The sequence below is a fragment of the Pangasianodon hypophthalmus genome, chromosome 24 (genome assembly GCF_027358585.1).
Source record: "Pangasianodon hypophthalmus isolate fPanHyp1 chromosome 24, fPanHyp1.pri, whole genome shotgun sequence".
NCBI lineage: Eukaryota > Metazoa > Chordata > Actinopteri > Siluriformes > Pangasiidae > Pangasianodon > Pangasianodon hypophthalmus.
The window spans coordinates 2,577,692-2,594,970 of NC_069733.1; the positions used below are offsets into that span (position 1 = coordinate 2,577,692).

At 39.7% G+C, this 17,279-nt stretch overlaps 1 protein-coding gene across 1 annotated transcript in view; it reads right to left on the reverse strand.

Annotated features, from left to right (window-relative positions):
• Positions 1-15,942, reverse strand: part of zmat4a (zinc finger, matrin-type 4a) — a 62,954-nt gene extending 47,012 nt beyond the window's left edge. Inside the window, exons 1-2 of the mRNA XM_026939656.3 lie at positions 15,748-15,942; positions 4,557-4,658 (exon numbers count right to left, since the gene is read on the reverse strand). Coding sequence (XP_026795457.1) covers positions 4,557-4,658; positions 15,748-15,834 — 189 coding nt within the window. The 5' untranslated portion in view covers positions 15,835-15,942. The remainder of the gene's footprint in view (positions 1-4,556; positions 4,659-15,747) is intronic.
• Between the last annotated feature and the right edge of the window lie 1,337 nt (positions 15,943-17,279).

Sequence of the window (17,279 nt, forward strand, 5' to 3'; positions counted from 1 at the left end):
TACGGTACGGTGTGTCATTTTTAAGGAATGTGCACGCTCAGTCTGCATTTTTCAACCAAACATTGTAACCATGGTAGCGATCTGTCATGCAAGGAGAGACCTAATAAAACTTTCAAACTGGCCGCTATATAATCAGCAAAATGCATTTTGCAATTCTGCCCTTCTACCATCCACGAGGCGATCAAACAAAAGCAATATTTGCATGGAAAACTGCTCAGCAAAGAAAGCCGTTCTCAAAAATTGACTTTTTTAATATACAGAAAATACAGATCGGGTCAATGTAATTAGAGAAAAAGGTTTAACCATCCCTGCAGGCATTGAAGCAGCTCACTATATAGTTTCAAAAATGTTATGTGAAATAGTAGTCCACCCCTGCTCTAATGTGCTCAGGGTGTTCATTATTCATGAAATGGAAAGAAAGTAATGAGGTGATGATGATCTTTCAGATGCATCTCCATTTTTACTTCATTTTTATTCTATTTTCTTCAAGATGATTGTGCACTTTACTGTTTCTTGGTAACAAGACGCCATTTTTTTTAATGAACTTCAAGAGATAAAACTTCAAGAGAAAAAAGAGGCTGGTGAGGGAATGTCTGTTTATAGCTTCTGTAACGAAAGAGGAACTAACTTGTATGTAGGCATTTTGTTCACATTCTACAAAATTAAACATAACTATAAATGGAACAAAACACAATGTGTCATATATTAAACATTAAAAAAAATAAAAGCTGGCAAGTTGTTGTGGTATAAGAAGAATAAAACACTTGTTTTATTATAAGAACAACCACCCTGTCATTGATAATATTCCTATAATAGCATCCCATAATACACACATGGACTTTAAATTACTATTTGTCTTAGAAACAAATTTCAGCCATAAGGATTTATCCAAAAAAATTCTTCTATCCAAACGATTTGCCTTTAAGACAATAAAAATAAATTCAACCTGACGAAAACTGGTAGTGTACATGAAAATCAATCATATTTTTACTAGATGCTATATTACAAGCCCTCTTATTCAGCTCTCATCTGTCTAAAATGTCTGTCTACCAAGGTCGTCGGGGTCATACAACAAGTTTTGTCTTCAAAACCTAAAGCAATACATTTTGTGTTCTTCAGCACATCAAAGCAATCAGAGACTGTTACTTGTGATCCACGGGGATCATTTGCAGGAGACATTTGAGTGTGTGTGTGTGTGTGTTTTGGAGATATCAAACAAATGTGTCTAGACTGTTTTGAAACACTAACAATGATCAACGTGTTTTTTCAAGACGCTGCTTGGGGAAAGCGTCTGTACGGATAAAACAAAGAGACGTAAGCATCCTGTGTAGACAAAATACTAAAAGTATCAACATAAATCTTAAAATGCTGCAATCTGCAGTACTATTTCTGGCAATTTCAAATAAAAGCTGGACATATTAGCTGCACTTAATACAATTTTAAGAGAATTTGCTTTGATGTTGGTGCATAATCAGAAAGAAGTGAGCATTAAGCGTTTCAGCTGGCCATGGCATTAGGGAAATCAGACAACACCAAGGATTTGTTGACTGCAAATTAGCATTAGCTTTGAAAGAAACCCAATTATCACTGGTTTGTTCTGTATAAAGCTCAGTTTTTTTTGGCTCCACTGGTAATATCGTGGGTGGAATAACGTGTGCATCTGCTGCATTCAAATGATTTTTTGAGTCACATCCAAATGAAGCTTTAGGCGAAGGCCATACTGAAGTGTGCGACTATTACGGCTGTATTAAATGTGCTGCACACTTGGCTAATACATGGATGAATTCAGAGAAGCTCCTCAGTGATTGTGAAGGAACTAATTATCACAGCTACATTTAGGGAGGACGATTAAACAGTCACACTGATCATCAGCAGGGTAATGACACAAGCTAAGTGATCACGTGAGGCAGCAGAAATCTCAGCCTGTTGTTCTCTGCTTGAGAAAGACGCATGAATGTCTGAAGAAGAGATTTTTCAGGCTGCTTTCACACTCAATAGATTTTTACATATTTTACGTGTAATCCAACAGGAAGCGACCTCAAGGCAGGGAATTTTTTTGTAACAGTGGACCACTTTGGATGAAGGTGAATGTTGTGCAATATTACTGAACTTATTTGCAGGATTTTATAAAAGACGGATGGACAGAAGAGTATCAGTTATATGAAAGTGGGCTGCATGTGTCGTGTGTTGGCGTGTGTGTGTGTATGGTGTGTCCTTGACAGTTGCCGATATCAGCATGATGTACTAAAAACATTACCACTTCAGTGTAGCACTCCTGAAGAGAGAACTGCCTCAAAGTGCTGCCTGAGCAACAAGAGTGAAAGAAAAGACTGGAAAGATTTACTGCAGCAAAACTGAAAGGGATCAAAGTGTTTGTGGTTGTCAGGGCTTAGACGATACGGCAGCTTGCATACATGCTAATCGTCTGAAAAGGAAAACAGAGTCCACATTCTGACATTTGAGTGAAGAGTTAGTAGGCTTATGACTTAAGTGTGTGTGTGAGATCTTGTAACAAGCCTACTAACTGTTCACTGCCTGAGTCAAGAGTTAGTAGGCTTATAACTTAAGTGTGTGTGTGTGATCTTGTAACAAGCCTTCACGAACTAAACACAGAACAAACATCAATGCAGAAGCTAGTAACACCTCTACTGCATAGCGTCTTAAGCCCTATTCAGACGGGATTACTTTTACATGGGGAGGAGGGGAAATGTAATAATTATCTCTAGGATTTTGTCATCTCAGGAATTTTTACAGACTGAGTGTGTATGTGATTACTCCATATTTTACCTTCTATAAAATGAGCAGTAGAAATAACCCCATATACTGTATACTGTATATCCCATCTATATGGACATGTTGGTAGAGATTCCATGATATCCTGTGGGGAAAGAGGTTTTGTGAATTTTCTTTAGTATTGAGCCACTCCAGGAAGCGCTCGCTTGGTATTGGCTGAATTTCAAATGCCAATCAACAAAATACAGACAACGTTCAAAAGGAACATCTGGTGACTTCAAGGAAGTTATTGTTATCTTAGCATAAGTATAGCCTATACATCTTAAGTCCATGTTGGTTACTACTGATCAAGTTCAACTTGGCTGACACACTCCTTGTGACATGCGTTTAATATCGTGTGAGCGGCAGAGGCCACAAATAACAAAGGGAGTTTTTTGGTGTCATGACAATGCGTACATCAGAAAGAACTGCCCTCCAGAGATCACTTATCCTGTGCAAATCAGGCATAATCATTACAGACATCTTCCAGCATGATAAGAGGAGTCATGCTTATTCCTTTTATTTCCAGCATTGAAATTAAATAGCCGATCAAAAGGTGCAGGCTATTTGTTGGTACATTGAATAGTGACAGTTAAAGCAGGGGGTAGTGCTTTCTCTTACAAAGCACCACAGTTATGGAACAGCCATCCATTAAGTGTTCGGGGCTCAGACACAGTCTCAGTGTTTAAGTCTAGGCTGAAAACATATTTGTTTAGTCAAGCATTTGCGAATAGTTTTTTCTTAGGAAAAGGAGCAGATCTAGAAGGTTCACGGGCATAGAGTGTTGTGGTGAACTGGGATGTTTGGATGCTGTCGTCCTCCCACTCTCACGCGTTCACTCAGGTTTGTTGACGGTGGAGTGGGTGGCTGCTTTATGTCCCAGGGCACCCTCATGTCTGTGTTACCTTCTGGCGCTCCAGTACTGCTGGAGTACCTGCTTGCACTCTGCACACAAAGTTCATTGTCCTTAACGATTACATGACAGCTAGTATACATAATAATCTCTCTCTCCCTCTCCTTCTCGCTCTCTCTCCCTCTCTCTCTCTGTTGAGCTATACATGCTACTCCTAAGATACCAGTGATCCTGACCCCTTTTGGTCTCCAGACCTGCCTGATGTCACCCAGATGAGGATGGGTTCCCTTTTGAATCTGGTTCTTCTCAAGGTTTCTTCCTCATGTCATCTCAGGGAGTTTTTCCTTGCCACAATCACCTCTAGCTTAGGATAAGATAAGTTTAAAACTTATATCCTGAATTGAATTGAAATAGTTATATATCTGTATAATGGGTCTTATGCCTCCTAAGTAGCATATATAGTATATGGGATCTATATATAAATGTATATCTGAACCGCACATCCTTGCTAACAGCTGTGTTAGCTCAAAGGAACAGATCTGAGATATAAATCGACCAGCGTACACTGTGCTTAGTATATTAATAATTCAAGTATGGATCTTTTTATCAAGACAAATTCAACTCTGGCACTAAGAGGTAGAATATCCACATGTAAACATGTTTGTTTTTGTTTTTAGAGCGTGGATAATATAGATAACTTTAACCAACAATTCTGCAGATGAAAGCAAGCCTTAAACTACACTACCCTGTCAACACACATCATTGCCAAAGCCATCTGACTAATAACTGACGGAGCACATCAGCCCAGCTGTCCGGTCACGAGAAACACACACCACTGTGATTCTACTTCATCGAAAGGTACAGACAGATGAGGAAGGCTAACAGATGGGAAGTCAGAATGACAGACAGATTAGAAGAAGAGAGTCCTGACCTCGTAGTGTGCCACTCTCTGAGACTCGGAGATGAGTTGTGCACTGCACACTTTGCAGTAGGTGTCCGTGAAAAGGCCCTGCTCCACTTCCGTTGACTTCATCTGAAAGAAAGACAGAAAATCAGAAATCGTATGTCACTTAGTGAAAGGAATGGGAATGGTAGTTCTTATTGAGAACACACTGCTTCTGTCAACTTCATTCTCTCAGCATGTACTAACATTCTGCCAACACATGAGCTTGGCGTCTGGTGCTCCTGAGCTCATTATCAGAGGTGGACAATTCATAAATTTATTAGCTAGCCCACTGGGCAAGCTCCAGCGTGATGCCCAGTTCCATGTTTCAGTTGCTTAGAAACCAAACTGACTAAGCTAAAAAAAAGTGGTAGGTAACGTAATATAATAACATGTAACAAGCAAATTTGTTAGGGAAAGAAGTATATGATTATTATCCTTTTCTTACAAAGATTAAAACGTAGTAAGTTAGCAAGCTGTTGTCCAGTGATTCACCTACAAGCTACAGTATTCTGTCCTCACATAGTACCTAAAAGATTCATTATTCTTTTTCTGCGAGTTGACTGCATGTTTTGGAAATTAGTGTTCATGCCTGCCACCACCCCAAAACATGCAAATAGATGGACGGGCTACTCCAAATTGTCCCTAGGTGGGAATGCATGTATAACTTATTGTTCCCTGCCCCATTCTGGACATCTGTCCAGGGTGTATTTCAATTGTGCACCAATTTCTTTAGAGCCACTGCGACCCTGACCAGGATAAAGCAGTTACTAAAGACAAACAAATAAGGATATAGATAATAAGATATAAACAGGGGAGTATAACTGTATATTTCCTTCGTCTGCCCTTCATATGAGTGTAAGAAGAGCATGTGGATGTCACAGCAAGGAAGCAAGCAAGAGCAGGGCAGGGCTAGCAGATGTTCAGAAGTTTTCTTGCCTTCCAGACATCCAATGATCTCCAAAAAACCTGTACTTGGCTCAGGTGGAAAGGCTGCAACATCATTAACCATGCTATAAACAGTGATGAAAGCAGACTTTTTAGTCTCTTTAATGACTGTCTCTATGATTATGTGTGTTTGGATGGGACACATTTGATTGCGACATCTTGTCACTCTTTTTAAAGTAGCAGTACGTACGATTTTATTTTTGTTAAATGAAAAAAACAACAAGGGACAAAAATATATTTTATAATACGGTGTTTTGAGCTGCTGTGAGTCACCCTAACAGTCTTGTGATTCACAGTCAGTGCCGTATCAGGGGTGTCAGTTTGTAAAATGATGGGAAATTGTACTCATACCTCATACACCAGCTCAGATATGAAGGTTATCATGCCCCAACTTTAGGCACAAAAGAAATCAGACTGCATATATTTGTTCTCTAAATTTCTTGAAAGCTAACAAATGATAGTCTGTCGGTTTATCTTTGTTGTGGAATTTGTGTCATTAGCCAGTTGTGAAGTTGTTTAGCTAGAGAACTAATGCTAGCCAGCTAGTGACCAACAAGAGGTGTTGGTGAATTTCTCTAGTTTATATTGGGTGAGATTGAGTCATCAACTTGTCTTTATGTTTATATTTATTGCTCCGCATTTTAGCTAGCATGCTAACACTACAAAAATACAATGATTACATAATAAAATACACAGAGAACACAGCTGGGGTAACAAAAATGCATACGTTGGAAGTATAAAGATGTGATAGTTTAGTTCTCTACACTGTATTTTTAGATAGCTAGCTATAGGTAGCTATAGGGCTAGTTCACGTATAATAAAACGATCAAAATGTTTTGCTCTTTCACCTGGTACTGTAACAGTTACATTTTTGGGCAAAATTACATAGCTTGATTTTCTTAATGCTTCTGTAATACTGAGAAAATGTAAGAAAATTGTTACATTGTTACTTGGGACACCACTAGTGTCATGTTTATATAGGCATACTACTTTGTTTGGTTTTGAATGCAAATGATAAAGGAGGAAGATTTGGATTTAAGTACTCATGGCATTCATGGCATCATTTCTGAAAGAGGCCTTGAATATTATATTAACAGAAGTCCAGCCAAGGAAGCTGTGAAGAAAGCTGTGAGTGCAAGAAGCAATCAGTGGAAAGCTCATACACAGAAGGACGAACACACACCCACACAGAAACACCATCACTAGTTTGTGATGCTTGTGATGCTGTGAGAGCAACTACTGGGCTGAGTGAAGATCTCTGTGTGTCTCTTTCTGACACATACACAGAATCTTGGCTTTTTTGCTGATGTCCCAGTGTCCCAGTTGAGCTCATTAGTATTCTGTGGCATAACATTAGAGAAGGAATAAAGTGAAAAGTGAGACTAAGAGGGACAGCAAAAAAAGAAAAAAATCAGACCTAGCAGTCTTTTACTGATCAAAAGAATTACCACCACAGAGGCACAAACGAAAAAAAAGAAAATGAAAAAATGTGACACTGTTTTCTCCTGCTTGGGCTATTAATAATAGCCCAAGCAGGAGATCAGACAAAGCTGAACCAGAAAAATCCATGGGCATAACCACAATATCGTCAAGACTAGAGAACACTAGAATGAAAGGAAAAATTACTGAAAACTGGAAGAAACCCATGGCTTAGAATTGGTAAATTAGATGTAAGACTGTGCAAAGGCATGAGACAAAGGACTACATACACACAATGGGGATGAAACCTAATAAGACATTCAGTTGGCATCTGTCAGGTCTGAAGACAAGAAAAGCAGTAGCCAATCAGGAAGGTTACATGACACCAGCAACTGAGGTACATCTTTGTCACACACCCACAACCACCATTTGCCCTTTAAAGTACTAGGCAGGAACCCTCCATTTCCCCTTTGAAGTACTGGACAGGAACCTCCATTTCCCCTTTGAAGTACTGGGCATGAACCTGCATTTCCTGTCCCACATTTTCAAACCTACATTTTCCCTTTATAGTGCTGAGCATGAATCCACATTTTCCCTTTATAGTACTGGACAGGAACCTGTATTTCCCCTTTAACATATTGGCCAGGATCCTCAGTATTCCCTTTGAACTACTGGATATGTAGGAACCATCATTGGCTCTTTGTAGTACTGGACAGGAACCATCATTTCCTGTTTGAAGTACTGGGCAGGAAACCCTCTTTTTCCCCTTTGACATATTTGTGGGAAACACCACTGGCTCTTTGTAGTACTGGACAGGAACCATCATTTCCTGTTTGAAGTACTGGGCAGGAATCTCCCTTTTCCCCTTTGAAATACTCAGCAGGAACCTCCATTTCCCCTTTGTAGTACTGGGCAGGAACCACCATTTCCTGTTTGTATTAATGTGTGGGGGGGCGATGGTGGATAGGGGGCAAGTACTTATGCATTATGCATCATTATGCATCACTTCACTTTACTTTTGTTTGTGTAAAGCTGCTTTGAGACAATGACCTTTGTAAAAAGCGCTATACAAATAAAAATGAATTGAATTGAATTAGGCATTATGCTAGATGCACAATTATGCACGTGTGACAAGTTAATTCACACAGATATTCTTTGAAACTCACTTACAACACGCCTACCAATTTACCGTCTGGCAAATTCACATTAGCGCACTTTATCTGGAATCTTAGTCAATCAGGGTCTGCGTGTATGTCACTTGAAATAAGTTAGCTTTGTCAGATTTCATAAACTGGATTTCAAAGAACCCTCCTGGTTTGGGCTCGGGGATAGGAGTCCCACCAACAATACTGTTACTTTTAGCAAAGCCGTACGGAGATCACTGACACAATTCAGAGGCTATAACAATACCTGTCCCCTCTTTCCCCTCTTGCATGTGGCTCCATTTAAACTTCCTTGGGGACCAACCTGAAACAGGTTCTAGATTCTTTCCCCAGTCCAACAAAATGGCACCATTATGTCACATCTCACAAAAAAGCTTCTGAATAGGGAATACTTCATAAATATAGTGTCAGACTATGTGTTCATATTAAAATATGTGGTACATCACGTACACAGCAAGTGAACTGGCCCCAGACCATGGTTCATGCAGCTTTAGTTCCCCAGAATATGACTGTTGCAGCCTTACTGGTCTGAAAAACCCACCAAGATCTCTGCTCTATCACTGAATAATATATAAAAGCATATAAAATTTTAGTAAATGATTCGTTTTGGAAAAAATATATATATATATATATATATATATATATATATATATATATATATATATATATATATATATATACATATATCTTTGTAGTGGAATTTTCAACTGTGTTTTTGTTGCCCAAGTTCAGCTATGTATGAATAATTCACGAGACAAGATTAAACAAACTTTTTTTTCCTGCATGTTGTAATCTCCTTGGGCAAAAATGGGTGCACTCAATGAAACAGAATTTAACATCATGGAGAATTTTTGGATCTTTTATATTATAGTTTAATGATCGTTTAAATAATGCCAAACAACTAGCAAAAAAGAGTACTGGGGTTACGTTTTTGAAGAGGGTTTGAGAATATACATGGAGGAATTATCTAAAAAATAATATAACACCATATACATAATAGACTGCATATGACACTTGGTGCAAAAGATACCATTTATTCCACAGTGCCGCTGAATTCTCGATTCTGATTGGTCAGTTTGTGCTAATTAATTTTCTGTAACAGCAGGTCTGACAGCAGTGCAGCTTTCGCAGGTTCTCAGTAACATAATAAGCTGCATTTTTTTGTCATATTAACTCCAAGAGGGAGATTTAATGAGACTGGTGAGGAAAGAACTGTTTATAGCTGCTATAACGTAAGTGATAACAGGAACTAACTTGTTTTGTGAACAATTCACAAGGAATAATTTATTTCAGGACATGCCGCTACAGGAATATAATCAACTTTGGTACCAGGGACTCCGTTTCACCACTCCACTCATTATTATTATTGTTGTTATATAGGATTATTTTCCTATAAACTTCCTCCTGGAGTGTTTTATTCCTTACTTGATATATACAAGAGATGAATATTGTGGAGGAAAACATCTTCCCAGTAACAGCAAAGCAATATTTTTATGCAAACTCTGCTTGTCACTCGTCCAGAAAAAAAAAAAAAAAGAGGAAGACAAATTATTCTGAGGCAAGTTTTTAGAAACACCGAAACTTTGACAGATGTCTAAACCTGAAGCGTTTGTGACAGGCACTGTGTCAGCTGGCTCATGAGAACATGAGGAAAAGAAAAGGACACAAAGCACAAGACGGATAAACAGAAAATCGTCAAAGAACGATGAAAACAAAAGACAAACAAAAGAGGAGGGAAAGATGAAAGAAAGAAGGATAGATATATATGTAATAAAGGAAGGAGAAAGATAGGAAAAGAAGGAAGACAACAATGAGCCCTCGGTGTCCTTGCAAAGTATTCATGAATTCTCAGAAATGAAGATGCTCAGCCTGAGCTGTCAGCCAGTTCAGCATAGCTCTGCACACACACACACACACACACACACACACCACACACACACACACATGCAAGTACCACCCAAATTAGAGACAATAATATAAATGCACATTACACCCATACAGCATCCCTAAACACATCAGCTTTCTACTTGTAAGATGCAGAGAAATGATGGAGGCAGAAAATCTCCTTCCATTACTGCACGTTTTTATTTTTCTTACTAACTTATTTTTTTAAAAGGCTTCGGCCATATCGACACCTCTCAGATATTATTCAGGTAAGGTACAAGTGGTATCGGGTTTAGGCAAAGTAGAGAAAAATGCAGTGCAGCATTCTTCCAGCAACTTCTATACCTCCAGAAAGTACCAGTAAGAATCCCAGGATCTGTTTTTTTTCATCCATCACTGCTCCGTCTCTCCAGAACATATTCATCAACCCCCTGTAACCCTATAGACTATTCATATTCATCGACTATCAGGAATGCTAGAATGTACTCATTGAGCCAGAGGTAGGATTCTCATCCCCGCCTCATCCGGGGTTTCTCTTATCCAGAGGATGCCGTCTGTACTGAAGAACAATGTCCCTTCTGTCCTGGCTTCATGAATTTTGGATTTGTAGCACCTGCAGACTCTGAATACCACAAGGGATGATTTTTTTTCCAGTCACAGAGTAGACAGTGGGGTCACATGTCATGTTTTATGTTGGGAGAAAGCTGAGATGATGCTACAAGCCATGAGGACGGAGTGATTGACATCTTATGATCTAACGCAGTAAAGCGAACAAGGTAACTAGCTTGCCATTAGTTACTATTTTAGGTTAGCTACCATGTTTTTTCCCTGGTCAATTAGGTTTCTAGGCAACCAAACCATGGGACTGGACAGCATACTGGACTTCGTACTTGCCTGGTGGGCTAGCTAATGGACTTATGATTTATCCACCCTTGGATGATCTTATACAGTCAAGTTAATTTCCTCTTTAACAGGCTTAAAACCATTATTTAATGGGGTGAAGCTAATACCTAATAGACTTATGCTAAGTACTATAAATTTTTTTAGCAGTTTTGGCTCAGGAATGGTGAATAAATTGACCGACGCTGAGAGGAAAATGTAGTTAAAAGTATACACAGAAGTTTTCGCTTTGATATCAGCCCCAAATCTGAACCTTAACTCGACAAAACAGTGAAAGTTCTACCCTTTCTGGTCCAACTGCACCGAGACCAACATACAAAACTGTTTTTAATGCTAAACATTTGTCTTTCCTTACGAGTTCCAAATATTCTTGGCGAGCCTTTTTGTACACAAAGCAGACGTATGCTGGCAAGCACTAAGCAAGCAACAAAGTCAATTAAGCTCGGAGTAATTAGCGGTTGTTAGCTCACTTCTCTCGCTCAACCTTTCTCTCCATCTCCGCTGTGTGAAGGGACGGAGAGGCTCTACTGGCAGCCACACAGCAAAAGGATGCTTAAGGGCAGGTGTTAATTACAAACCTCATTCTTTACCACAACTAAGAAACACTCTACAAGCACAAAGTGCACTTATAAAACAATTTCCTGTTTGAACAGAAGCAGTGATTACAGACAGATGATAAGCAGATGATTAGTTATTAGTGAAAAATAAAGCAGCTGGTCAGTAGTAAGTTATCAAACTCAGTTTCTTTTTCAATAGCGATAGCGACAGATCCCCAGCTGCTACTACTGCTGCCAGCCGGTCACCCGTCCACAAACACAAATAGTCAGGGATGAACCTCAAGGACCAGTTTACATCCAAAAGCTTTCTCTCTCTCTCTCTCTCTCTCTCACACACACACACACACAAACACAAGCCGAATTGTGAAACTGAGTTTTGGAGCTATTCAGAGACCCCCAGTTGCCGTTTTAATCTGCGCTGTAGCTGAACACTGCAGGGAGGATATTAGCCCAGCTGTCTCTACACACACACACACACACACACACACACACACATATATCCAGTCTCTCTGTGGAGAAAATGACCTCCACACATTTCAAAATGTACAAATCTATAGCTGTGACTATGTACTGTTAGCTTTATATCTGTTGATACGCAATCATGTTAGCTTACAGACATGCTAACAATGTTACCATTTGTTTTAGCATGTTAATCATAAGCATGTTAGATTTTGAACTGAAATCCAAGACGGGTAACAAAATAGTCAGACATGACAGGGTTTAATTAAAAAAAAAAAAAAAAAAGAAACAGAATAGAAAAGGAAAAGCCCAAAATTCAAAAAGTCAGATAAATATAGCAAGTATTTGGTGTAATGGTAAATAAAGGATGTGATAAAGTGATATGAGTTTTTCAAGCATGGTCATGTAGTTACATGTTTTATCTAGATAAATATAAAAAGAAGACACTCAATCTTCATTTTCTTACACTGTTTAAATAAAGGGAAAAAAAAGTTTTTTCGTGATTTACTTATCAAGTGCAACATTAAATGGATGAAATAGTTACTAAAGATGAATGAATTTTCTCTCCATACACAAGCAAAACACAGTCCTACATTTTGCTGATAAGAGAGGTCAGAAGAGAACGGCCAGACTGGTTCGAACTGACAGGAAGGTTCCCGTAACTCAAATAACCACTCTTTACAAATGTGTTGAGCAGAAAAGCATCTCAGGATGCACAAAATGTCGAACCTTGAGGCAGATGAGCTACGACAGCAGAAGACCACATTGGGTTCCACTCCTGTCAGCCAAGAACAGGAATCTAAGGCTACAGTGGACACAGAATTGATCTGGATGCATGTTTGAGGCTGTTATCTTGTTGAAAACCCATCCACAACCAAGTCTTAACCTCCTGGTAGAGGCAAATAAATTTTAATTTAAATCTCCTGCCACCAGCCACAAAGCATCAGTGAGCCATCACCATATTTTATTGTCAGTGTGGGTGCTTTTCCATCTTATTTTCACCAAACAGGGTGATGGTGTTCATGGACAAAATGTTCGATTTTGGTCTCACCTGAACACAATACTGCCTTTTGTGAGTTGCTCTCTAGAAGAGATTTCATCGCAGCTTTTCCAAACATCTTGCTGTCATGGACATGGTGTCTAATAATATATTATTAGACACCATGTATAAAACATATAAAACATAGAAATAACACATCTAGATGGATAATTATTAGGAATAATTACTAAGGTGAGATGCTGCAGAGACACCATATTGTATCCCAACAGCTACAGATCAGCTAGCATGACCCAACTTTGTGATCTGATCTGATACTTCTTTCTAATTAGTAAGTACAACTTTATGCAAAGAAATTGCATGGTTGTACTGTATGGCTAAGGCAGTTATGGTCCCAAACTTAATTTCATGGCAGAACTGAAAAATAAACAGTGTAGAGAATGTGACAGTCGTACCATATACCCTCTCATTAGCAGGGAGGCATGGACAGGGAAGCAGGAAAGTGTCCATAGAGACACTTGTGCAGAGCATGGTGAGGTCTTCTGAGGCCAAACGCACAGTTAAAAATGGAATCAGGAAAAGAGTCAAGAAAAAAAAAAGAGGTGAAAAGATGATATATGAACACAGCCATGCTGCCTCTAAAGATTCAGTTTCCTGTTAACAGCACTGCAATTCCTCCAGGTGCATCTTTATTTAAAATTCACACGTACAGTATTACAGGATTAAAAGACGTGCGTGAGGATGCTGCAGTTCAGAGAGATAAATGCAAATGCAGTCAATCAGCCCGAAGTCTGCTTCTTTACTCTTGCTCTGAAACTGTAAGATTATTGTTGGCAACATCTAAGATGCTTATAACTGCAGGCGTAAATAATCGCACACTAGCCACTGACCTTTTCTGACCTTCGGACAAAATGAGGTCACAGAGCTAAAAACAGTCGAAGCTGACCTCATGGATTGGGTGTTACTTTGCATCACGCATGGTTAGGAGGCGTGGCCTAAAATTAATAGGTAGAAGTCAATGGATGATAATATAAAATAAATTAATATACAATTTGCTTTGTTTACGTAATTCAGGAATGAACAAATCAGTAGCCCGAGAACCCAGGACAAGCAAATTTTGTGTCAAGGCTATTCATTTTTTTATTCATAGTTTTTTTTATTCATAGTTAGTAATTATAGAGCGTGAATCCCACCGCCTGCTGAACGACACACACTGGTTAAGGCTTGAGGTGTCTAACGGAAGAAAGTGTTTTCTAGGTGTATTAGCTTCATTCCAGAATCAAACAAAACTAAGCAAAATAAATTCCAGGCCAAAGCTGTCCTATAACATCAGAGAAAGTACAGATTTTTTCTTTTTTTATGTGCACTGTGATGAAAGAACACCACACTCTCGTAACCTAAACATTCAGCAACGACTTGCTAGCTTTATTGCTGAGAGCACAAACATGATGTAATGTGTTATGAGAAGACAATAACCTAGCTAGCTAGCTCACAATATGCTATTATGTTACGATGTTTTTAACATCGTTTACGTCATTTAAGTTTCTGTGCAACCAAAACCTGGGATTGGACAACACACTGCTAGCTAATAAATGGATCATTTATCCACAGTGTAATTTCTTTAATATAAATTTCTGATTTTATAGAAAACAAGTTGTGTACACTCCTGAATATAGTGCAATTTAGATTACGTAATTGGATTTTAAGGACCACTGATGTACCTTTAAAGCTTTATTCTAATTAAAGCTAATTAAATGGACACTACATGGAAAAGATATAGACTAATGGTACAAAAGAAAAGTAAAGTTTGGTGGTTTTATTTCTGACAGTGAACAAATGACATTACTGAGCTAAGCGATGCCATCAAATCTATTGTGTTCTCTTGATGGCTGCACAGAGAAGAAGCTTTCTCTGTGCTTTATTTATCATGAATGAGAGAAGAAGCACGCTATCCCAAAGTTCTTCTGCCTGGGGGCTAGAGAAGGAGCAAACGGCCAGGCTTAAACACTCTTCAGATGGAAATCAAAGGCCAGCCTTGCATCTCTCATTGCAGGAATAAAAAAATCAACAAGACATCAATAATTCAGATCTGTTCATATCTCCCAACTGTCCATTGCACAGAATTCTGATAAACATCCTTGTCTGTTTTTTTTTGTTATCCAAGCATGCAAAGACTGCTGTGTGACTTCATCTTTGATATATAATTAGAAAATGCTTTAGGTTACTAGAAAGTGTGCTTTGCTGGACTAAAACAAGACAAAGCACTGTTTGATCTTGCTAAATCAGGCAATTTTGTCTCGCAGAGCCAAGCTGATTCACAAGGTGCATGGCAGGACTCTGGATGCAACTAAATCCGAATTCTACTCCAAAGAAGTGGATAATGCTTTAGTGAACAATCCTGAAACATCACCTCTGACCATCACCAATTATGAACTCATCATACACACATTCCAGCACCTGTGGGGTGAAGAGATGAAGCTTGTGGTGCTGTGCATTATTGCATGCACTTGTGCATGTTTTCTTTCTTTGTCTGTGTTCATTCTGTCCGAGATATTTCATGCATGAGGGAAAAACAAATCCTTGCATGCACACTGTTTAATGCACTAATTTATTGCTTATGCAGATTGCATGTAAGATCTTTGTAAAAGTGCATTAACATGGAAAGTGATGTCATCCCGTGTGATTATCACCCGCCAGCACGGTTTGCTTGTAAACACAGCACCATGCGGCGCGCGAGCCTCAGACAAGGGCATGTGCAAGGAATAAAATAAAATAAGTCTCAATGTATTGCAACACGAGCGCATGACTGTGTGCACTTGTGCATGTGTGTGTGCAAGTGAATGCGCGCGTACCTGTAGCTGCAGTGTGTAGTCGCGCGGTAAACGCGTCGGGGGCTCGGCGAGCTCGTGCTGAAGCTGCAGGGAAACGCCGTAATCCATGCAACGGTGGAGCGCGTGCGTGCGGTACTGGCAAGGGAAAGCGAGGTCGCGCGCTGCCGTTTCGCTCGCGGGTCAAACGCTCCGCCCCGCCGCTCGCGTCTCATTGGCCGGCGGGATGGAGTTGTTTTTGTTTTCGCTCCACGCGCACAAGCGGGGCTGCACGTGAACGGCAGGACTGATTTCCAAAGGAGCTCTGGAGTGTGGAAATGTGACTCGACATCCAGTTGTATCTGATTCAACTGGTGCTTAGATTCAGGAGAAGATGTTAAGTTCATTAGTATAGTGTTCTACAAAACATGCACTAAATCTTGCTCATGAAAGGTGCAGTTTGTGATGTTTAAAGGTCATGGCTGTATCCAGGATCAAAATACATCATAACACTATTTGCATGTATTGTTATGAAATAGTGGGGCTCTTGCAGTTTCCATCAGTACCTTCAGACAGCAACTTGACCTTCAGGTTTCTCTGACTGTTATTTCTATATTTATATGCTGTATTGATAAGGTATATGGGATGATTTATATTGAAAATAGGTAGTTTCTTTCTTACCTTCGGTCCCTGGAGAACTAGTGGTTGGGCCATTGCGCTCTCACCCCTGCGGCCTGGATTTGATTCCTGGCCAGGGAACCGACCCCAACCACTGGGTTTGCATGCAACAGTACGCTCTCAGTGCCGGTCCCAAGCTGGATAAAATTGAGGAGGGTTGTGTCAGGAAGGGCATCTGGTCTAAAAACTGTGCCAAATCAAATACGTGGACCAATGATCTCCTGTGGTGACCCCTAACGGGAGCAGCCGAAAGAGGAACAACAACAGCAACTTTCTTTCTTACCTTCGTAGTTGTCTATATGTATGACAAAACATACAGTTTGACGTTTGCTATAATGGGCTTTGCAAGTTCCTTTAGCCAAAAGTTTGTGGACACCTGGCCATCACACCTATATGTGGTTCTTCCCAAAACTGTTGCAGTTAAAATTGATGACATTAAAATTTCCCTTCAGCAGAACTATGAGGCCCAAACCTGTTCCAGCATGACAATGCCCCTGTGCACAAAGTGAACTCCATGAAGACATGGTGTGTGAAGGCTTGGGGTAGAAGAACTCACGTGATCTGCACAGATCCCTGACCTCAACCCCACTGAACACCTTTGGGATGAACTGGAACACCGACTGCACCCCAGACCTCCTCATTACCTGACCTCACTAATGCTCTTGTAGCTGAATGAACACAAATCCCCACAGCCACGCTCCTAAATCTAGTGGAAAGCCTTCCCAGAAGAGTGGAGCTTATTATAACAGCAAAGGGGGTCCAACTCTGTGTTAATACCCATGGTGTCCACATACTTTTGTCCATATAGAGTATCATTAACGCTCATCTTCAGGAGCCCTTGTGCATTGCGTAGAGTGTATAGAGTGTAGTGTAAGAACCAGAAACACGGGAGCAGTCCT